The sequence below is a fragment of the Eleginops maclovinus genome, chromosome 19, assembly GCF_036324505.1.
Source record: "Eleginops maclovinus isolate JMC-PN-2008 ecotype Puerto Natales chromosome 19, JC_Emac_rtc_rv5, whole genome shotgun sequence".
Taxonomy (NCBI): domain Eukaryota; kingdom Metazoa; phylum Chordata; class Actinopteri; order Perciformes; family Eleginopidae; genus Eleginops; species Eleginops maclovinus.
The window spans coordinates 9333047-9357520 of record NC_086367.1 but is presented as its reverse complement, the minus strand read 5'-3'; the positions used below and the strand labels follow the sequence as shown (position 1 = coordinate 9357520).

At 40.7% G+C, this 24474-nt stretch overlaps 1 protein-coding gene across 1 annotated transcript; it reads right to left on the bottom strand.

Annotated features, from left to right (window-relative positions):
- Positions 1-378: 378 nt before the first annotated feature.
- kiz (kizuna centrosomal protein) lies at positions 379-24474 on the bottom strand. The gene is made up of 15 exons (XM_063908228.1): positions 24339-24474; positions 23754-23816; positions 22767-22929; positions 21374-21448; positions 19465-20074; positions 19135-19393; positions 16116-16235; positions 15295-15459; positions 13391-13541; positions 11351-11498; positions 10877-10939; positions 9527-9625; positions 8851-8920; positions 2077-2123; positions 379-983 (listed from the first exon to the last, which is right to left on the bottom strand). Exons 1-15 carry the CDS (start codon positions 24401-24403, stop codon positions 880-882), a joined length of 2202 nt encoding a protein of 733 aa, XP_063764298.1. The 5' UTR covers positions 24404-24474; the 3' UTR covers positions 379-879.

Below are 24474 nucleotides of genomic sequence, written 5' to 3'. Positions count from 1 at the left end.
TTTAAAAAGGTTCAGGCATGTAAAGTCATCTGGAGCTGACTAATGGAATCCTGCTGACACTGAATGCCAGGGGGCTTTTACCACATCCCAGAATGGCAGATTTGGAAATTTACACTACAGACATAATGAACTATAAATGTAAACTTGGGAATGTAGCCTCCCACACAGCAGCTCGGAGTTATTAATAGATACAGAGTGTTGAATGTGCTGCAAACTGATAAAAGGGAGAAGACTAATGTTTGGTTTCAGCAACAATCCTGCTACTCGAGACTCATGTGCACAACAACACAGAGGCATTTAGACATATGTGTTTCTGTAGCATGATTAAAGGAAGAAGCTGTGTCAATTTGAACAAAGCGCTTGTCGTAGGATCTAAATATTCTGAGTTTGTTAGCAACACTTTGTGCCCCGGGAGATGGGCCTCTTCAGCAGGTTCACAGGTCGTGCAGCAGCGTGCAGAGTGGCCATTGTGCTTTGTCATTTCACAGGTGACTCACATCACTACACTCGAGCATGCTGGAGGTAGAGCACTCGGAGATGCTTGCGGCATTCAAAATGCATGATTTTCAGCCTAGTGCAAACAAATCGCTTTAAAAGATCAGTTTAATCTATTTCGAGCTGTTATTATGAGCCGGGAGAGTTGTTCAGATAAAGAGACTGAAGCAGGGTTAACATCAGAGTGTTGGACAACTCTTCACATACTTTACCCAGCGTGAGAGCTGTCAACTTTAATATTTGTTTTTACGATACAGTGCGCATATGATTTACAATGCAGACCAATAAAAGAATGGTCAGGGGTTGAGTTACTGTGAGCCAAACTGCCTGGAATTTTGCAGCGCTATAATGTTGTGCATTTAAAAAAATATCTGCGGGGAAATATCAGTCACTGAAGCTGTCGGTGTCACCGATGTTTGTGTTGAAAGGTTGAGGACGTAAGGCTGCTTCAATCTCCGAGTTGCTGTCATCCGATTCCCCCCAGAAATCTTCATAAAAAGGGAAAGAAAACAAGCTTATTATAGCAGAATGTGTCCCCATCCATGCTTCAAATGTGGAGTAACCTTTAATGTTGTCTACATAATTTATTTATCCAGTCATCTGTAATCTCTCACTTATAAGCATTCCGGAATCTGAAAGCACTGCAGCTAAAGCTGACCTTGAGTTGAATTGAACAAGGTAATATACTATATCAAAAGTAGCTAGTCTTTTGTGCACTCATGTCTGATCTGACCACTGCCGTAACAAAATCTAAACGCAGATGTGAGGGATTTTTTACCTGGAAAGGAATTGATGTTTGGGAAAGATTGATACTGAAAACATAATTCAAGGTGTCTCGAGCCTTTTTTTTTAATTGAGATGTATTCCAGAGTTTAACCAAAGCACTGTACAGACACAACAAGGAATAAATCCCTCTAATCTTAGACTGCCAAGAAGGGGGCGGGCTTTGAGGACTGTTGGCTTCACACAACTTTCTGTTTGATAAAGTTGCAGATTGATTGATGAATGCCATTATATGATTGCTTCAAATCTGTTTTAGCATGAAAGTAAAGATGATTGGATTCATAAATAAAAAATTGGAAATCATTTTTGGTGACTTTTTTAGCATATGTTGTTAAAAGTGTAATATTTCCTTTTAACTAGACTTAAAGAAGAACTGAGATACAATGTGAAACATGTGGTCAATTGCAACCTGCCCCTGTTGAAGCAAGACACTTTTATATATGATATATTTTGTTTTTTAATAAAGCAAAGATGTCATAGCAAAGCAATTAGAATCACCACTTGTGTTTTACGGTTTAATTTAGAGCAGTTCTGCAAATTCAGTAATGTCAGTACACCTTAATAGCACTGCTTTCGTAATTTATTATACAATTTAGATAATGTTTCTTCAATATAAGAATCTAGGCTTTCAGTTACCTGGTTTTGTCCTTAGTATTAAATAAAAATGAAATGTTATCAAACAGCTGCTCTTCTTCTTCTCAGCCACAAATATTTGTGTATGTCATGTCTGTGAATGCTTAAACCTCTTATTAACCATTTTCCAACACACATAATTGAAATGTCTTTGTCTATACTCACCTCTAGACTTCAGAGTAGAAAGAATGTTTGAGTTAGTCCTTTCTTTCCTGGAAACACAAAGACAGTTATTAGCCTTGTAGAGTAATTATCTTACGCTTACTTTGGAAATGAGCCGCTGCTATTTTACACCAAAAAACTGTAAAAAAAAAAAAGGGAGAAAGGCAGGCACAGTGCAGCTCAGGGAACTTCCTTGACTCCTATAATTGTGCTAAAGGACTTCCACAAGGCCCTCTTTATTCAAAAATAGTCCAGAGACAGGGTTGCCAGGTTCCCATAGCTCTGGTGATATCGCTATGTAAATGTGTGACCTCCGAAAAGGCTTTGATCTACCTCAATGCATATGCAATAAGGCCCCCCCCCCCCCCCCCCGTTCCACTTTTAAAGGCCTCCTCTTTAATTTACATCATCACAGAGGCTATTCAAAACCCCACAATATATACTCATCATCTCCCAGGTTAGCATACATATCCATATGGCTTATTTGTTTGGACTCTCTATCTAGGGCGCTGTGTTGTCACTTTTCTTGGAAAAAAAATCAGAGTCTGAAATAGATGAGGCAAAAAAGAAAACTGTTGTGTGGCGTGTTACTCCATCTGCATCAATTCAAACCCATGACCCCTTTGATTGTCATCCTCTAAATCACCCTCATCTCCTCATCTCTCCCTCCGCTAAGTCTTGGCACATGTGACTGTACATTGAGTGTGAGGAGCAAATTACTCTGGCTGCGTTCCAATTGCCATCTTCTAAACTATATATTGCTGCTTTGCACCACTCAAGGCAGAGCGCAAAGCAACTCCCATTCTTAACTGTGAACAGATTGCTCGGTGCTAAAAGCAATATACCATACAGCCCGTATAACCATTAGAAAATAACTTTTATATTCATATGCTGATAGGGCTTCTTACAGGACATTTGGAGGATTCTTGCATCTGTTCAGACAGCATGTTGAACCTCAGGCACTTAAAATGCTAGCAAATCAAAAGCAGAGGCTGAGTAAGAGAAGCTGGGCCAAAAAAAGAAAAGAAACACAATGATGGATAATCAGCACGCAAAGTAAAAGGTGCAGGGTGTTGTGTTTCATTGAGAGGGAGGATTTTGTTGGCCAAAATATATGTATTCTAGTAAATCAATAATCAAATCTTGTGACATTGAGGCATTTTGCAGATGGTAACTTTATTTTGGTCATCTATTTTGAGACCAAAAGGATGGTAAGTAATGTTTTTGAAATATTTAGAGGGTTTTTTGTTAGAATAATTTCTTATTGACCGTACTAGACCGACAGATGGCCATATACACAATTATTAAGATGAAAAAAAAAAGAATATCATGGATCCTAAAGTGTTTCAATGTACTGTATACACCTGTGATAAGCATTCTGCTTTATAAACATACTAAGAGATAAAGTAGAGACTCTGAAGCACGACTAAAGCAAGAGGACTGCTGCATCCATTTACAATTGTTAGGCAACATATCTTCACCAGTCCCTGCTGCAGCAAAAATACAGCAATAATCCATACGATTACTTCCTCTCCTTTGCCACAATAATAGCTGTTACGGAGAGTAAATTGGGCTTTTCTTTTCTTGAACTCCCTCCCGGGGATGGGAATGGTCTATCAGCTGTTCCACTTCAGTGAGGGACAGGACTGATTTCAAGACAGGGCTATTACCATAGAGAGCCCAGACTGAATCTGACCCCACCAATCTAATATTCCGTTTCCATAAACATTTATGCCAGTTCATCTTCTGCTGAGTTTCCCTTAATTGAGGCAAATGATCTGAATATGTAAGACTGGGCTGGCCAGTGTTTCACAAGCTCCGGTAGATAGAGGTGAATGTAATGTGTAAAATGATGCAAATTACAGCTATTGTAATGTCCTTTTTTTCCCTCAATGCCTCGCTCATTCTCTTTCTCTGGCCTTTTATGATTCATATTGTTGTTTATATTCTGTTTTAACAGTTGCCTGTCTGCTGAGTCTACAATGACCCTTTAACATTGTATGATGAGTTTAATACACGTTATGTAATCTGTGCATTTGCTTAATGAAAACCTTGGTCTTGTTTTGCTAATTTAAACTACACAAGCTTAGTTAAACATCACAGATTTACATATTTTCAAACTTTCAAAACAGATTGTAAAAAGATAGTTATGCAAGGCTCCTAGTTATGTGATACTTACATTAATCAAAAATACAACAAACATATTACCGCATATACTTCACAATGGACACAATGTATACATTGGCCAAGGAAGGTATTGGTACCATTCGTCAGGAACACATTCTAATAGAATAACACAATGACTGATCTTTATCTGTGTAAATATAAATTCCTTTTAAGACTGTTCTCTATATTTCTAAACCTGGAGTTAAAAAAAGAGCAGCATGCCAATTCTACTTCAGCAAATATGTTGTGACAATTTTGGAGAAATTTCTTTCTGCCAATATCTGGCAAATACATGGATAATTTAGATTATGGTTTTAATTTGTGTCACCACATAGGCCTACCCATAGCTGAAACAGCATGCTGTATTCAACAGAGACTTTAGGCAGAGAATGCTGCAATCATACATATTGTTATTGAATATTAACCAAAATAGCACATGGAAAAAGACATGATCATATAGAACACAATGTTCTTTCAAACTGCAGTCTAAAGCAATTGCAAAGCAAGACCAGGAAGGGTTTCTGGTGACGGATTTTACTTGTAATCCTTAACACTCGCATTAGGGAATGTGAGGACTGACAGAGGAAATAATGCTTACCAAGCATTTAAAACTGTGTTGCACACAGATAGCGAGAAAACTGCTTTTATTTACCCTGGCTTTTTTTAAGCTCCTGCCACCCACACACAAATGCTAATAGCACAATAGCACTTTTGCACAGCGGTGCTTGTCTAAAGGTAAAGGGAGACCCATCACCTCATCATTCCCATCAACTCCTACTCCCATCCCAGCTATGACCCCGTAGAAACATTGTTTAGGCTCCGTTTAGATGTACTCTCACGGGCCTGAATGGTAGCAGGATATAGGCTCAGTGGGGGGAAACAGTGAGAGGCAAACTGTGAGTGCACTGCGAGGGGGAACTCTCTAACGTGTGAGTGCTCTCTGCTGGGCATGAGGAAGTATTGCAACTCAGAGGAAATCTACTGAGGAAAATGATTTCTACGCAGAGCTGTGCTCCTGACTGAAGGCTGTGTAGTGGGGACGGCTGAAGGATAGATCCTTCATCTCATGTTTAGGGCTGCTCTCTCTTAGTTCACTAAATGGTTGTTTTGTTCTTAGTCCACAAACATTTCTTTAGAGGATTACTACATTTTGAATGCCTATTTCCTCCTATTTTCATAATGTTCAAGAAACATCTCTGGTAAACACAAGTTGTATAGTGGTGCTTCTACTATATTCTTCAGTTTAACAGATCTGATTATTAAATACATTATTTGTAAAAATCATATGGCTGTCAATCAACTAAGAATTCATTATGACAAAAGGAATACTTGTGTAACATTTTGCCCCATGCATCAATAACCAACATCAAGCAATACAAGAAAATGCTATCAGCAATGACAGCATAATAAATGACTGCCCTTTTTTTGTCTTTATTTTTTTAGTAACAGCTTAAGTAGCTCAAGAGTAAATACATCCTAAACCTAAAGGGTGTCGTCTATTTATAGAAATAAAACAATATAGCATTGAAAGTGTTTAAAATGTTACATTTATATGGCATTAAATCACAGGCATTATTTACTGGTTTGAGTCAGCTTACTGTATATAGGACAGTGACCTCCTCTGGTTAGAGACCCTAAATGATGCCTTCCTCAATGGCTACTGTCTTTTTGGCTGGGTTGTAATCTTATTTTAAACTGAAGGAGATCATTTAATGTGTTGCCAAATGTAAAAAAAAAAAAAAAGGAAAATGACACGTATGAACCACGTGTTCTGTTTGTTTTTGAAAGTTATTCTTCAAATCCACAGATTGAATGCTGCCACATGCCGGACTTCTGCTGATTAATATTTTTCAGTTAAACGGTTCACACGTGTTTCCCATTCATTTACTTTTGGCTTGAAGAACAGGAGTACATCTTCTACTACCCATTTGTCTGTATCCGCCTCTCTGTCTCCCTCTATCTCCCACTACCCTTTTTTACGTCTCCAATCCGGTTCTTTCACTCTCCTTCAGCTCATGTCCCTCTCACCCCTCCATCCCTCCTCCCAGTGAGCTGTCAGAGATCCACATACATCACTTCCCCATGAGAGAGAGAAAGAGAGGGAGAGAGCGAGTGAGAGAGAGAGAGAGAGGGAGCTTCTGATTTTGACATTCTGAGTGATTTGAGGTCGAATGCTTGAGCACATCCTGTTGTCCAAGGCAAAGCTGTAAACCACTAATTGTTGAGTCAAGGTTTTTGTCAAGCAGGCACTAGGCACAACAATCATCACACCGGCTGATGGCTGGAGGATAGTGTGTGTTTTTGTGTGTGTGTTTTTGTGTGTGCACATGTGTACGAGCATTTTTCCTCGATTCAAGACGGAGGGGGATGACGGAAAGGTATTATAAAACTCAAAATAAAAACAAGAAAGGGGTGGCATCTGAAATGCCTACAGTAGAAAGGAGCACAATGATTCTTTGCACGAGAGGAAGCAGTGGCATGCACTCGCGTACAAAGGGGAACAAGTGGTCTTTACATGGAGTGCAGCTGCTTATTAAGACTCACTCCTTCGTGCATTATTCCTTTCATCGCCACTCAACCACAAAGTGGTTTTACTTTGCCACTCACAAAGACAGCAAAAGATTTCTAATGGACAAATCAGTCGCTTCCCCACGAGTTATAATACAATAAACAGCACATTCTATAAAAGTATCTGACTGAAAAACACTGTGTGGGAGAGAGCAAGGAAGAGAGGGATAGAGGGAAAAAAATAATATGAAAGACCTCAATTCTCTGCAACGCCATAATAGTGAAATGAGCACATATAAATGTGTTAAGAGTATCTCTTTGCATCTTGTATAGACTGCATGTATTTAATCTGTAAAGCTTATTAAGGCCCTAGTCATTGCTATGCAAAGCAGCACCCAGTGCTTTTCTCTCGCTTTTCAGCCGAGTGCAGTGTTTGGCCAATAGGACTGGCCCCCCGCCTCTCATTCTGCATTCATAACATGCAACATTTGCACAATGTATCTCTCAAAGGCCCTGAATAGAAGGCCTTAATACTCATGTAAACAACTGCAAACCAATTACTTAATGAATCGGGCCCACACATAATGAGGAGCCTCACAAAGGGCTATAAATGCATTTTTTGCACCAAAGCCTCTGCTTTAAACTACAATCCCTCTGCTGTAGTCCAGGCTTAACTGGCAAATCATAATTATTGTCTAAGACAACAGAGAGGAAGCCATTTTTGTATTTTGAGTCCGGCTCCATCCTCCTTTTGATGAGACTCATCAGCTCGCTGACAAAATAAAGCAAATAATTAACAAGTAGGATGGAGAGGAGGGGGGGAGGAGGAGGAGGAGGAGGAGGAGGAGGGGAAAATACAGGAAGACCGAGAGGAAGAAGGGGCGAATAGATGGAGAAAGGGCAAGAGAGACACACACACAGAGAAGCAGGACGAGGGCATGCTGCAGTGTTATGCTTCTGCCTAAGTGCAGGGCTTGCAGACCACTTGTGGAAGCAATAAAGCGCAAGAAGTGACTGTGGTAAGTGGAATGCTTAAATCTAAGCGTCCAGGAGAAGCAAAGAAAAGACAGGGGGGAATTTGTTGAATGACCAAAGAAAGGATTATGGTCATGGTAGCTCATGTCCTTGCTAACCTGAGTGAGATTACAGTTAGGCATGTATTAACCATTTGTCTAATGTACACAACAGTTGATATCATTCTCAGTTTTTCTGAAAATGTTGGCTAATCGAATATATTGCGGGCTTCCAATGCACATTCAGACGGGAGGACAGGCACCATCTGAGAGGGTCTGTGTCCAAAATTGGCTCATGTTTATTAAAGAGGGTGGTCACTTGGGCTGGCAGAGGCAGCTATGAGGGCCACAATAGAGCCAGCCCATTAGGCCCTTCCCTGGGCTAATAGGCAGACTGGGAGCAGCCTGCTTGCCAGGCCAGGGAGATACAGACTTCAGCCCTTGTGTCAGCGTGTTGCCCAGTAATCACATGAAATCAGAGAAGATTATTCCTCATAACGTTTACCCAGCCATTACGACAGCCCAAATGGGTTTGCAGTGAAGAGGTGCTCGAAGGACCCGACGTGCAATTGCAGATTTGATGAAGTCGTGTTGATATTCAAATGTAGCCGCGCTGGTTTTAGCTGCTTTCCACCGAGCTATTTATCATTACATCTTCTTTTCCAACCCACTTAGGGCCCTGATTTGAGAAGCCTAAATGCCTTTCAAGGGTGAAAAATGAAAGGCGATTTGTCCTTGTCAACACTTGAGTGTCCTCCGTACCAAACAGTTGTCCCTGATTCTCTTCTTGACATGATCTATTTGCCTTCAGAAAACCATCCAAAGACAGCAACATTATGCCTCCCAATTTATTTATTACTGGACATTTTGGTTTTTTGATTTCCCAAACCTGGCTGAACCGGGCAAACAGTGAGTGAGAAGGGGGCTTTAGAGGCCTTTTGTCTTTGTAAGCGAGTTAATGGGTGGCACCCCCTTGATCTTATGGAAATGAACAGGGAATTATGAGAGCGGCCATGCAAATGTACATCAACCACTTTGGTGTCTGGTGGCCCATTTCCTGTGGCCCGTTGAATAATAACAATGTTCTTACCCGGGGTAAGGGTCTTGATGTGAGGAGCGTTTGGCCCTCCCCAGGTCCTCATCGTGGCCATGATTTATTCCTTAAAAGAGCAAACAGGGGCAACATTTGATTTAGACATCTCATCACATAATCTACAATGCATATTAAGACAGAAACATACGGTGATGCTTATGAGGGACTTGACTGATTACCCTAACCCTGATGTTGATACATTGATATGTGCACATCATTATGTGAGGCTAGGAATATATGTAGGTGTCTTTGAGTGCTAAAAATGAAGTTGAGAAAACCAAGATTAGTAGACTAAAATGTACTTTCTACCTGGAACATTTTACAAGTATTAATCTGAGCAGTTCTATAAAACCTGGCAGCCTTACTTAAATCTCACTGGGCCTGATCTATCAGCCATTATTGTAAAAAGAACCTCCAGAATCTCCTGTAATCATAGAAGAGACAATCATTAAACTGATTCTCCTGTAACCTCCTTTGTATGTATGAGAGGTTTTTAGTTTTGTTTGTTGGCTCTGCATTGTAAGTATGTATTAGACATGTATCTGCTATGTCATTACTTAGGTTGTAAAATTGTTCGAAATTTACTTTCTGTTGTGACATAAGGCCAGTGTTGACCAGTCATTAGGCTCCTGTTGCTCGCTACTTGCCTGGTAGAATGGGCTACATGTCTTACCTGAGAGTTCATCCTCCTCTTCCTCCTCCTCCTCCTCTTCAGAGCTCTGCAGCCTTTCCTGCATCGCTGATTGTTTAAGTAACCGATATGCTTTTGTCTCTGTTTAGGGACACACACACAATGTCGCTGTCAAATATTTGCTTAAAACCCAGGTTTCCAACTTTCACAGGTTTCTGTGTTTGATGAGACAACACGCTTCAGTGGCTGACTCCTTTGGTGACAGAGCGGCTGAAAACAGCTCGCTCAATCAGCTAAGCTGTTGGTTCTAGCCTACAGTATGTAGCAACAGTTTCCATGAGACAGCAATCAGAATCTCACTATATCTAAACAACCCCTGCCAGTAAAGGCATTGAATGATTTTTCGGTTTTAAAAAAACACTCATAATTACTTTCACACTGGCACTCTAAAGTAGGTATCAAATTTGAGAGGAGCTGGCAAACAAATAAACAGAGCAGGAGAACATAATAAATCATGGGTTGTTATCAGAAAAAATACACTTACCAAATCAAGGGAGAAAGAAAAAACTGTGAACTTGTATGACCAAGTCCTGAATTTTTAAAATGTTTTAATCATGCTCTAAATATCATATGATATGTACAGTGTTATGCCACCCACAGCACTTTACACAGGCATTGCTTTTACACGTAGTCTGAAAAAACAACCATTATAATGATAATGTCCGGGCAATTACTTTCCCTTCCAAGGTCATGGTATTTGATTGTGACATTGATGTTGCTCACCACAGCAAACCCCTTTTCCTTGCAAAATCTTTAGTCATGTTTTCTTTTTACGGGCTCTTTTGATTAGGTCTAGCGTTTGGAAACTGGACTCATTTTGCTGGCTGTGCACCTTGGGGATGCAGACACATGAAACAGCCTGTGGGACATCTGATAGCCGAAGGTAATATAGGGTTGCTTTACATTTCAGAGGTGCAGCTTAGGGATGGCACACCAACTGCTTCCAGGATGCCTTCACATCTAGTATTTTTTTCAAGTCCAGCCTTTTCAGGGCATTGTTTAGAAGATAATGAGAAGCGATGACAGATCTCTTGCGCTTCCCACCCTAGCCTCCTGACAATTAAAGCAGCCGCATTATGCCGGGGCCAGCGAATTATCAATTTCGCCAGATGCCTCAGACAAGGCTCAAAACATAGCCAGTGTTTTTTTTCCTGGGAGATAATTAGAGAGAACTAGCACAGCTCTTCAGGTGGGACTTTGACCCTGGATTCACCTTGATCATCCTGCCTCAGCCATTGGGTGAAAAGAGCCCATTATTCACTGCAGTGGGAGGAAAATAAACCACAACATAAGGACAGTGTGAATGCTGGGGCACCGGCGATGCCTTTTTACCTCTAATAGGAACACTTTCCACAGGGCTTTCGTCTTCGCTGTCCTCTTCAGTACTTTGTAGTTCTGTAAGAAAGGGAAGCGCATAGTGAGAAGCAGTGGCAGGGAGGAAGGGAGTCTCGGGGTAGAAATGGGAATGGGGGGTCTTTCTTTAGCTCTGAATAGAAGCCTGTAGGAAAACTGGGCTGTGAGGGATTAATAAAAAAGCTCTATGGTGAAATTGATTTCTTTCATAAAAGCGAAGTTCTCTGCTTAGGTGGTTTACAAAAAAATGTGTAAAAGTCTACATCTGCTCCTAGTAATGGTCTTGTTTTACATTGCTGTGCAAAGATAGAGAATAGTGGTTGTTTTGAACATTTGGGGGAATATACTCACAGTTTTTAAATTGTCTGAAAATGAATTTCCCCATAATAAATAAACAAAATCCAGCATTCAAATGTGGTGGGCTAATTAGAATAAAAAATACATTTCAGTAACCTTGGATCTGCTGCTTCTGTACCGGCTTGGCGGGCGTCTCATCATCATCCTCCAGCAGAGAAGGAGGACCAGAGGAAGAAGACGAGTCCTCCGCTGAGGGGCACTCCTCACTGGACCGGGACACAAGTGTCCTCAGCAGTACTTTGGCCTGTGAGCAGCACAAATTAAAACCACACTCTTAATTGTTCCCATTTTGTGAAGGAAGTGTCAAATTGAACTCTTGCCGATTAGGCAAGTCATTTACTTTGGCCATGGCTGCTCGCACAGGAGGTGCAGCTGAAGCGCGTGTTCAAACGCCAAGAGAAAATAACTTCAAATTCTCTCAGTCATTTAACTAAAAAAAGATTATTTCGCACACTTTCGCTCCCGCTCTGCCTCTCTCTTCTCATCCATGAGATTAGAGAAGCGCCTAAAGAATGCAATCACCCTGGCATTAATGTGCAACACGTTCCATATATCTCCCCTTTTGGCTGAGGGAATTGAGACAAACTGCTCTCTTCCTCACTCTCCAGCTCATTTTTTTTATCTCCGGGGAGATGAGGATACACAATTAAGAGGAACTGTTCCGGGAGATGAGGAGCATGGAGATGTCACACACCGATTTCCCTTTCTCTCCTTTTTCCCTCCCCATATCAAATCGTGCCATCATCATCTCTCTTTTGTGATCAAAGACTGCCTCTCAGCCTCAGATGGCCATTTGCAACTTTTAATGAGCACTAATAGGGAGGGGATGATCAGGAGGATTTTGACAGTGACAAACTTTAAGTGCATTGTGAGTTGTTATCAGTAGGTCGCAGTGAAGATTGACAAAGTACATGCTTTCATTCTGTTTGAGGGGAAGAGAGGCAAACACATGCCAATCTGAGCTTGCCACTTGGTATTTGATGTTTCTGCACAATAAAAACTGTCTTGATCCTTGTCCCCGATATCCGTCTTTGTTCTTTTTTTTTTTTATTTAGTCAAATGTACCGTGGGTTGAGGGCTCTCGCGGACCCACTGCATTTTAAATATCAATGAATGCAACTGTTAGCACTTGAATATTCAAAGGGCCTCTTTGAGTGTGTGCATGCGAGCTGCATGCTCCCATTTGTCGGAGTAGCCAGGCTGTGTGGCGTTACGTGAATGGAAATTTCTGTTTGCTCTTGTGTGAGGAGAGTAAAGCTGTTGTATGTGGACAGAAAGAGAGCAGAGAAGAAGAAATTGAGGGAGGGAGGGAGAAATAGATGGAGTAGATGGAGTGAGAGCGATAAAGGGGAGAAAGATTTTCACTCAGGCTTTTCCTGATGCACTTGGACACAATGATGTAGATGGCAGAGCCTCTCTTCCTTTTGTCAGTTCATATTTTCAAGAGGCTCTATAGTCTGCCTCAGTGCGTCTGGGACACTGGAGCTAGATCTCCGAGCCACAAGAACCCCGACAAGATGAGTCCTCAACTAAACGTATAAAACTGCATGTATATGATCATTCCTGCAGAAAGGAGGTACCTTTTCGGAAGATTGCTGACATATCTCTTGACATATCTATAGGCTTCAAGTGTGAATATTAATTGTAATTCCTGTCTTTGTTTACTTGAGCATAATCCCACACAAGGACAATGAGTGGGATATTGTAAATAATCTATGTGGGGAGAGTCCAAATGGCTCCCTCATTCAATAGGACCCAGCTGATGGCTATACTTTTGGCTAATGCTGTATTAAAAGCAAGTGTTTCTCTGATGAATACACCACGTGAGATGAAAGGAGCCAAGCAGAGGCTTTAATTTGCGATTAGCGCATGGGTCAGGGTTCCCCTTCTGTCTAGGTCAATGTGTAGCGCAATCTGATGAGTCGGCAGCCAGGGCTTCGTTTCAATCGCCAGGCATCAACAACATGCAAAGAAATTAAAACAAGCCTATTTGGAAAGAAAAAAAAGGACGCATTCTACTCCTGCGGTCATATGTGTGTGTTAATGCCTGCTTGGGTTTGGGAGGGGGTGCCTTGAAAGTGTGTGACCTAGTATTTTATGTGTAGCAGTGGGATGTGTATGTGCCTCCAACGCTACCTGGTGGCTGTAGGTGGCATGGCGCTCCAGCACCAGCGGCGTGAACAGCTGGACCAAGCGCTCAGTGCTGAGGACACGGCGCTCCTTCAGCAGAAGGGCGTGCTTGAACCAGCGATCCCACAGCCGAGCGGCATCAGGAGGGAGGCTGGTGCTGAGGTGAGGGTGGGGGGATTTGGGAGAAAATAAAAAGAGGCATTTCTTATTGAATACACAGTGGGACATGCTTAAATTAGTTACAATAAACCTTAGTTACTGAGAAAGGCTCCATAATTATCAGGAACATTTAGAAATACATAGAGACTAATATAGCACCAGGTTGAAACCTAGATAAAAGGTCAAAGCGCCAATAGGCATCTCCAGAGCAAAGTGGGGGACACTGCTGGATGTGTTTCTTTGGATGGAGGTCTCAGTGAAATCAATAGAGTAGTGAAGCAAAGCGTGGATTTCGCTCAGAGTATAACTACTCATTATCCAAGGGACTGGAAGTCACAGATAGGGCATTTTAATTTACTCATGACATTCACCCGTGCAGTGTTGCCGCACGAGGTGACACCAAAGATGACCTTTATATTTCTGGACAAGGGGAGGCTGTCTCGAATGGTAGCATGCGCGATATGTTCAGCTACTGTTGTAAGTGCGAGCCCTCTCCTCCCACTGTCATGGCCAAAAAATAATAATAAAATGTAGCTAACCTTTCTTTGTCTGGAAAGTGGAATTCAAGACTGTTCTCTATTTTCTATGAAAAGCTGTCAGATGGATGATATTTGCACTCTGATATACTCTACTAAAGCACTACTTATTCGGAGAGTTAGAAATGTAAACACAAAACATATAATACACAGGGTTTCTGCAAGTCTAAAGACATTCAACTTTTTAGGTGCTTTGAAGGGTCAGGAATGCAATTTAAGACCTATTTTATACCCATTATGGCAAAAAAAAGTATGAAGGATAGGAAGAAAAGTCCCAGAATGACACTGAGTAAACATATAATCAATGTCAGAAGAGCTCATCTATGTCTTCATTTCCTTTCAAAGACTAATGTTAAGCTTTTTTTGCTTATAGGGTAGACAGTAGCTGAATTTGCTCGGATAAATTCTGACCAGGCAACACAATTTTGATTGGTGGATATTGGTTGCATGTTTAGTTTTGAACAGAAAGATCATGACATTTCTTTCCCCAAAAACACACAGCAACACTAAAGCTAATGATATTGACCTCATAATACAGATGTTATGGTTCTGAAATTAAGACGATTTAAAAAAGGGGCTCTATAATGCTTTTGCGGTTTGGAGGGCTGAAATGCCCCCATTTAAATCCTTTGTTTAATCCGTAACATAATGACATCACTTGGTAACACAGGCGTTTCTATTGGCAAGCCGTTCAACACATTTTACATGATGGGCTAAAGGGTGGGAAATCTCTAAGTGGTTGACCAATCACAACAGAGCCAGCCAGCTAACCAATTACAACAGACTGGGCTCTGGTTTCAGACAGAGGGTCAAACGATTTTGAACATTAAAGCATGGAGACATGTCACAGTAAAAGGCACAAAAATAAACAGTATGAACTTGAAAATGAGCATAATAGGGGCCCTTTAAGGACCGGCAAAAACCCTGCTTTTTTTCTCACTATATTTGATCTATTTTAGTGTGTGTGTGTGTGTGTGTGTGTTGCATTTGTTCTCAGAAGTAGCAGTTTGTTACGAAATTTAATGTCCTGAAAAGTGAAAAAACGACCTGAGTAGTACAGATTTACACAAACAATCAAACATGACTGTGCCATTTTTATAACCCCACAATAACCCGTGTCATTAAGATAACAAAAAAAATCATCACACTCTACTGAATAAATTAAACAAAAACACTTTTAACGGTCTTTAGTGTTGGATTTCCAGGAGGCTTTACCTTATTTCATTAGGCTCAGTGCTGGACTGCTGAGCACTCACTAGATCCTGAGGTAGCAGGCAGCCCTTTTCTGTGCTCCATGACAACCTCTGAAGCCCATGAAGGATGACTGCTCCACATGCTTTAAGGTCCTCGCCATTCACGCTCGCGCCACCGTTACAAAGGCTGTCCAATATATAGAGATCAGTCAGCTATTGCCATGGAGCCCCATGGGTCAGGAGCAAACAGAGGACATTTAACAGCTGATAACAGTACACACGCAGTAAACAAGCGTGATCATACACATCAATGCACATACACACAAAATATCCAGGAAGACTAGACACTGCACTGAGGGTCATACTACACGACCGCCACTCTTTTTACTATTGAATATCTTGTTGACATCATTTACAACATTCACAGTCGCATAGATGGGGATAAACTGGGTTCAAAAAGAGTGCGAAAGCTTTCGTTCGCCAGACATTTATCCGTACTTTACAACAAGAACTGCAATTATGGTAAATTAATCATGCTATGAAATATAAAAAGGCTTATGAAAAATAAGCTTGGTCTAATGAAACACGTTCTCCATCCTCCATCTCCCCTAACTCCCACTAACAATTCAACGGGGTGGTAACAATCCTGTGTGTTTGAAAACCCCTCAGAAATAAAGACGTGCATGTTGGTGATGACACTTCATCTAAAGTGAGAGCCCTTGGCAGAAGGATAATATGTTTTCCTCGTCTGCACAAACTGCTCCATGGCCATTAAATAAATAAAGACCGCACTTAATGCAGCGATAAGATAGTAAAGTCTGAGGAAAGACAGGAAGGGTATACCGGATAATTCTCTGGAGTTGTCTTCCATCAATCGAAGCATCCTCATACACACCGGTCTGCTCGCCATGGAGTCGTCCTTCGATGTCGTCTAGCAGATGAAAGAGTCCTTCCTGGGAGAGACTAAATACATGTTTCCAATTAATGTGGTGAAAGGAAATAAAAATGCAGGAAGCCATGTGATCGATAAGCTTGATAGTTATACAAAGTAAATAAAAAAGATGCAATTTGATCGAAGAATATCTGATGCATTTTTCAGGGCAATTTCCTTGAGGCACTCAAGGACTGCTGGAGGAATCTCATCATTAGAAGAAGAAAAAATGGTACATAACAGACTTTTCAAGCAATTCAAAGCATGTCTGTGCCACACGTAATGACTGGTTGTGTTTGAAAACTGGCTTTCAAAATTAGAGCTTGTAGAATTAGCTGAATAATGTGGAAATAAATCTTTAAAAATCAGCCTTGAACAGTTACATGGTCAAGTAAACTTCATTATAAATATGATGTTTATATATCAAATTTAACAAGTAAAACAATACGACATTGACATTTAAAAATACAAGGAGAAAGAATTTTCCCCAAAAAATGTGATGCTCGAGATGATTTCTCTTCATTTTGTGAGAGATTTACACAATAATCTGGAGCGGTGTGCGCTGCAAAATGAGAAATGGATGCCTAATGCATGTGGATATTGAGAATCCATCTCTTCGTTGAGCATTAAGCTCTGGGTGGCCCTCTTTGAATTCTGCCATGAAACCCCAAGCCGAGAGATCCTGAGCCCCCCTACATAAAAGGGGCCAAAAAGAATTTATGACAATCTGTAATGGGCTCCTGGGTTAGGGGTCAGCAAACAATTGCTCCCTCTTTTTTGCAGGTTGTTTCCTGGTAACATCCTGATTAAGCTGGCAGCTCGAATTATATCCATGACATTCTGTAGTGTGCAATCCGTCTGTGCTAAGTCCTCTTCAGTGTGGCTGAAGTAGCATAGGCAAAAGCTATCTTTTTTTTTTCTCTCTCCCTTATCGTCAGCGTGGGCCTTGAAATAGTCATCTTTCTCTTTCCACTTTATTTGTCAATGCTCTTCAAAAAGAGACCTTTAGAGAGGGAGAAAGTGAATTAGTTGTGTTTTTCTGCAAACCCTTCTCCCTCTGTCTCATTGTATTGGGCCAGCTTTCATGTCAAGGTCCCCGACCTCACTTTAGATGCTGCCGTTGTCCGCATGTCGACATCATCAGGAGCGCGTATTGTTAGCTAGGAGGAAAGGGTCAGCCTCTCTGCAGTGATATTGCTCTACAGTGTACTGCACTGGCTCCGGTGTGATTTACCACACGGAACGGTCTCATTGTGGAGTGATTGGTGTCACAGGAATCTCACCGTGCTGGCACAGACGGCAAATATAACAGACAAAGGAATGGAAAAACCACAAGTAATAACAGCACATTGAGCATGGGATTGCAAGGCTAAATTTGGGATATGACTGTGTGACAATGTGCAACAACTCCAAAATCCACTAAATAAAACCACCAAGTAATTGTTCTGAATAATCTAATGACATTGCAAAACTTTAACATATTTTCTTTCTTTCTACCTTTAGTATTGGATTTTTAAGAATGTATACTGTAAGGCGTACTGCCACCATGAGACCGAACCATCATGCAGTTCAGGGACGACACATGAGAGGAGGAAACAGGGTGGCCATTATGATGAGTCTCGAAGAAAGAAAAAAAAAATACCTGGAGGATATTTCCGTCGTGTACCCTCACTCACCCCAGCCATGCTGGAGGAGAAATATAATGGGATAATCTAATGAATTTCTCAGGCTTGTTTTTCCTGACGGTGAGCTGAATGGAGGGAGTGATACAAACACTAACCTTAAGAAAGAGAGAGAGAGAGAGACAGAGAGAGAGTGGATGTTCTCTGAGCTTTACATCAAAGCCTCTGGTTTTCTCCTCACACACAGAAGCCCTCTGTGTTAACAATGAAAGCTGCAGCCCCCCCCCCCTCCCATCGTTTCCCTGGAGCAGGCTAACTGCAGTTCCTCTTGAGGTCACACCATAAACAGTATAGTAGACCACACAGAGACACAGTCATGCACAAACAAACATGCAATACTCTCATAGAGAAAATAAAATCTTTCAACCTTTGATATTTTTTTATAATGCTAAGACATAATGGTAATGCTCAAGACATAATGCTCTGATGTATCTGCACTATGTTGTTGCAAACCACAATAAAAAAGATGATAATGGGTTTGATTAGAACAAAATAAGTGTGAAACTTGGTGCTTAGCTTAAACTAATTAAGCATATAATGATTTATAGGAATAATGTATGTAACAATATCCCTCAGAATATGGTAAAGAAAAATAAAGTTTCCCTCCTTTTTAGGAGCGTAACAGGAACTGTTCCTAACATAGTGTATATAGTAGTGGAAATGCAGAGACTCTGGGTGCAAACATTCTCATGGGATTTTCTGTGGCTCTAACCCCATCCAAAATGATCCTTCAACTCAGAGGCCATCATCACGCTAAGGATTTGTGGCTGTAAGTGCTGTCCACATGCCCACCCTCCAGAACACTCTATGGTGCCACAAATTTCCTCCTCTACTGGGGACTTCCTGAGGTCTCTCAAGCAGAAAATTGCTCTGTTACAGCATTATCTTGGATTATGGCAATATTGTTGGTGACAGGTCCTGAGCTCTTCCTATAAGATGCATCACTGCCACCACCGCAGCTGCCGCTGAGCTACAGAGAGCGTGGTGGCACCGACCGTGACTCCCACAATCCTCTCTGTCAGCCTCTGATGTGATGGTGGCAAGGACTGTACGCTGTCTCCTATCATTAACAGCCCTCTGTGGTTCAGCATGGCTGTGCACAACATTCCCCTTCCTCTGCCTGCTTAGCCTTAAATCTTGGCAAAAAAAATACTGACTGCATTGTGCACATTTTAAGAAGTGTTGGTGTTTTTCCCCATCGACGCAGTTTGAAAATTCAACACAACAAAGTACAGAAGAAATATTGTACCTTTCCAAGGTCACCGCTGGAGCTGAGGATTGGCCGTTTGACTGGGGTTTGTTTTTGGACCCGTCAGAGTGGAGGGAGGATTCAGGACTGTGCTGATTTTGATCATAGCTCCATTCAGAAGTGCCATTTCTCTCAGGTGCCACACCCTCTGGTGGATCCTCATCTAGCTCAGATTGTGTCAGGGAAATGGACAGGTCACTAGCAGTGCTCTCGGACAGCTGCACATCAGAGCTCGGTGTGCTGACACTCTCACCTCTACCTGAAAGTAAACACGTCTCAGTAATGACAATAAAAATCAATGTAATAAGCATTAGAAACAGTATTGCAAACCTGGAATATCTTCAGCTTCTTCTCCGAAAGTGGTTTGAGGCAGGAAATGGCTGAGAGTTCTCTCCACATCTTCCATTATGGGTGGCTGATGAGCTGCCTCTCGGGAGTCAGAGTTCTCTACAGGGGAATTCTCAGCCTTCATGAGTCTACTGCTGCTGGGTTTCTTCTCAGGCCCCGTCAAGGTCACTAAAGGTGATGGTTCTTGTTCATCATCACTTCCAAAAGGCACATTACCAGCTGCGCCTGTTAATGCGTGGACAGATGGGAGCATCACCATCGTTCTTTCATGTTTGTCACTCAAATTACAGCCGTCTGGGGAATCGTTTGAGCCTGAAATGTCATCTGATAAATGTGCTCGGTTGCCGGCGGCATCCTCTCCGCCAACTCTGAAGTCCTTCAAAAGGCCACTTGGTAGACGTTCGCGGGAGTGCATGCTGCGATTGGGTGAACGATGCAATGCTTGGTGTGAGTGTACACTTGTGGTGCCAGCTTCAGCGTCAGACCCTCTGGAGGTCTGGCGGCCCATAAAAATGACTGCTGATGGTTGTGTAGAGTCCCTATCTGGTTGAAAGAGGGAGCTGTCCTGGTATTCTCTGTGTACAGCTTCAACCTGCAAATAATTGAAAAAAAGAATCAGTGTATTTACAAATGTCCATTCTCTTATTATTATTTTTTAAATAAAAATGATCTTCAAAAGACATTTCATTTCTTGCTCTGGTTGATTAAACCTTTTATTAAAAATTAAAACACAAGTATGTTTACTATCCACTTTACAAATTTGAATAAGAGTAGCTCATTTGGGCCAAGGTCAGAATTATTTTTTACAAACAGCTTTCAGAAAAATGTCTCAAGATCAATGTTTTAACTTTTCATCTTATTAAAAATCCTTTAGACAAGTTTGATTCATGTCGGCAATGTCACCGAGAGGAGACGGGGGGCTGGGGGGGAGGGAAGCAAAAAAGCCTCCCTCCAAACATAATAACAAAAAGCATGGCTTCTGTTTCTTTTCTGATAAGCGTCTTAAATACCAAACAGTTAGCTGCTTAATAACATTCAATGTAAACCATGCAGCCTGCCCAGCAGATCCACAAAGTAGGTAAAAAAAAAGAGGAAAAGTTAATTTCTTGGCTGAGTGATTCCATCGGTAGCTGCAGGGCAAAGTAGAAAGTGTTTCACTAAAGTAGCAATTGATTCTTCTATCAATCTGCGGCACGCGTGTGCTCTTCCAAGGAATGTATTAAATATGAAAATCATATCCCGTTATCATCTGTCTCCAGCTTTCAGCCCGGTAAGCTTCCCTTAATGAATGCTGCAGCCTGAGGGACATGCACACTGCCAGCCAATGGCTTGTATGCATAATGGAGTGACGGTACCATTTTGCTCATTACAATATCGACAAGCTGACGGGGGTTTTGCACACAGTTACAAGTGACTGCTCTAGACAGCATGCTCCAAGTTATTATGAGATGTCTTAGACATTTCATCTAAAAGAGCTTTAACTGCTTTAAGTGAAGGGAGAAAGCAGCTATGGACTTGAACTACATCGCTTGTACAGATGCACCAGCTAGGATTAGACACCTGTGCTATTACAGATACACAGTTTAAATGTAGACTGCTCTACAGATTTACCAGGCATAATATCTACTTTCCTTTGCTATTCCAAAGCTGCAAACACAGCTTGATAGAACTGTGATTTGCATAGATCTTGTAAACATTTCAAAAAGGAAGGATCTAACGTAAATAAAGCAAGTGCTATTTTTAACCATGAAAAGACATGTGATAAAACAAACACACAACAGAGGTCACAGAAGACATAGATACGTCAAGTACAAAATGTACAAATGCAGGAAGTAAACCCTAGATAAGAATGCAATTGTTATAGTATATACTTTGCACATCATAGCATTACCTTTGCTGCATCACGATCCTTCTCCATATTCTTCTTTTCTACCATAAATCTAGAAATCTTTTTGAAAAACAGAGCCTGTAAGAGATGTAAAGACAGAATAAAGAAAATATTAGATCAAGATAAGAGCAGAAAAATGACACAAAGGTGATAGTCAAGATATTTAACTGACAAACAAACTAACACTGCATTCTAGGAATTGACTGTTATATTGCTGTGATAGTGTTGTTGGATATTATCTGAATGTGATGTAAAAGCAGAAGGTTTGAAAAGAAAAATGTGACAGTGCAAAGGATCAGTCAATCACACCGGGTTTTCCCATGCGAGTGTCCTCTGTGTAGCTGCTGACACCCTTAAGCATTTATCTGACCGGCCAGACTAAACTGTCTTAATCCCAACTTCAATTAAAAAAAAACAATGGCCATTTTAAGGGCACTTGGATTAGCTCAAACATGCCAAAGCTTTTCATCAAAACATGATAGTTTAGAGAAGCAGGCAATTAAAAGACAACTTTACCCGATTACTCATTCATCCACTCGGTATTTGAATGTTTTGCAAAACCAAGAAATAAAAATACACTGAAACATGTCATACATGTATACACATCGTTATGTGTATGAGGGACTTCACTTTATGTATTCATTGCATCAAAAACATCAGAGTTAAACCAGAAAAATATAGGTGACTTTAGACAATGGAGACAAAGCAGCAGGACAACCAAAATAACAACCAACATGTCGGACTCATAAAGCATCAAGAGGAAATAAACCAACTGCTTGAGGGGAGAAAATGACTAAACCTCTGGAGCACTTCACAGTCTCTATATTGGGCAATTAACTCAGCGAGTCATAATTAGCCAATTTTGTTAATTTGATATTAAGCTGTCAAGCACTGTCGTTGAGTTTTAAGTGATAATCTGACTGGCTCATTGTTTTCTCCCTCGTTCATTTGCCTGTCGTGATCAATTGCGCAGTTTGAGTGTTTACTATTGTCACATCAAGCAATTGCAAGCAAACATTTCTACTCCATGTTAAATTACTGCACATCATTAAGGCAAATGTTCAATTATATTGTAGACCTGTGAGTTTATTGTTCTTATTCCCTGTCCCTGTATTTTTGGTAGTATTTTACTGAGCACACAGTACTCAAAAATAAATAAATAAATAATTTATTGTATTCAAATACTGCTTTATAGAAAAAACGACCATGTCTGAACCTGAATAAACCTCATGATTTTTCACAACTTTTTAATACAACTCTATATTGAAAAAGACCGCTATACTGAATAATTGAAATTGTGTGTGTGTGTGTGTGTGTGTGTGTGTGTGTGTGTGTGTGTGTGTGTGTGTGTGTCTGTGTGTCTGTGTGTGTGTGTGTCTGTGTGTCTGTGTGTTACCTTTTGTTGTTTCAGGGGGCCATGGTCAGGACGATATTCCTTCATGCTAATTTCTATGCACTCCACATCTCTCAGAAGCTCAAGGTTTCTCATTTTCGCTCGTGCTTCCCTGTCACAGATTTCTTTGAGATAACTGTGTAGTTTGGAACACTTTATCTGTGAGCTGAAGGCAATGGAGAACTATTATTCCAAGGAAATATTATCAAGGAGCATTGTCAAAAAAAATAAGAGCTTGACTTCTCACAAGAATAGGTTAAGCACAATCTGTTTTAAATGCAAATCTTATTCTCAACTCGGATATCAGCTGTTTTAAAATGGCATGTTAATATTTACTAGAATCACTTTGCAGTAAAAAACAGGCTGTTCAGCCTACTGTTTATTTTAACAAAAGAAAAATCAGATGAACAAAATACAGTGGTCTTGTATAATTCTAAATAAAAAGGCTTATATGGCTATGCTGAATTACAGTGGTGGAGAAAGTATTTACATCCTTTATTTAGGTAGAAGTACTAATATTACACCTTAGTACATTTAACTCTAGTCATAAAAGTACTCACAATTACATTTACACAATTAATTTTAAGGAATAGAAGCAAAGTTTTACTTTTGAGAATCTCAAATTATGAAATGTTTTAACAAAAAAGACTTGAATTAGCAAGTATTGCTGTCAACTAATCTTCTGTCATTCCATGAATTGTTTTGGGTAATTACATTTTAGATCATCACACATCATATTTTTTAAAGTACTTTCAATATTATGTAACTAGTAATTTAATATGTCTAAGATTTCCCTTTGTGATGAAGTGTAGTAGAGGTTTAAAGTTGAACTGGAAAAAAAAACGTAAATTTCTTGAGCAAATGTACATATAGAAAGGGCTTTCTACTTAAATATCGCATCTATCAAAGGTACAGCTTAATATGAAAGTCAAGGTATGAGAACAAGGTAAAGTAATCGCTTTTTCTATTAAGTGAATCCGTATAACTTACATTCTTTTATCAGATCTGGAGAAAGCAAACAGTTCTCTCTCCAGCTGCAGCCTCCGTTTCTCCCTGCACACAGAATCAGAGGGGCTGTTACCCACACACTGCAGGATCCCCGTGGTTTGCTAGGCTAATTGACGGCTAAGTATTAGTATTATCAGCAGTATTAGGGGTGATTATATATTTAATCGTAAACAAACTAACCGTAGTGTGTGTGCTAATGTTGGCATGCGAATTACAAGCATACCATCAGCTACATGCGTGTGCTTATGCTGATATACATGCAACTAACTTACATACACAAACAAGAAGTTTAGCATCATTGTAACTTCGGCTAATTAGCAACGAACGATAACACTCACAGATATGTAGGGTTAGCTTTCCATTCATGTATGTGCAAGAACAACGGCAATATAACTGCTGTTAGCTTCTTGTAACCTCCTTTGTAAACAAACTACAACACAACTAGCTATAATGTTGCTAAGTCTACGGAGTTCACTGGTTAGCTGAGCAGCTAGCCAGAGAGCACAACTCGGGTCCGCAGTCAACACCAGGCCTTGTTTCTTTAACAACAACATACGGAAACCTCACCTTTTATGCATGCTCTGTTGAATCGATGTTATCTTCTCATAATACTGGTCATCGCTGCAAGCCATGTTTTAAATTTTCTCCCGCTTATGCGCTGCTGCAAAGCCGAGTTTAGAAAGAGGAGGAGGATGGCCGGTGT

Coding starts and splice junctions, on each gene's coding strand:
- kiz (XM_063908228.1), bottom strand. CDS start 24,403: ATGGCTTGCAGCGATGACCAGTATTATGAGAAGATAACATCGATTCAA. Junction 23,817..24,338: donor CAACAGAGCATGCATAAAAG/GTGAGGTTTCCG, acceptor TTCTGTGTGCAG/GGAGAAACGGAGGCTGCAGC. Junction 9,626..10,876: donor GGAAAGTGTTCCTATTAGAG/GTAAAAAGGCAT, acceptor GTCCCTAAACAG/AGACAAAAGCATATCGGTTA.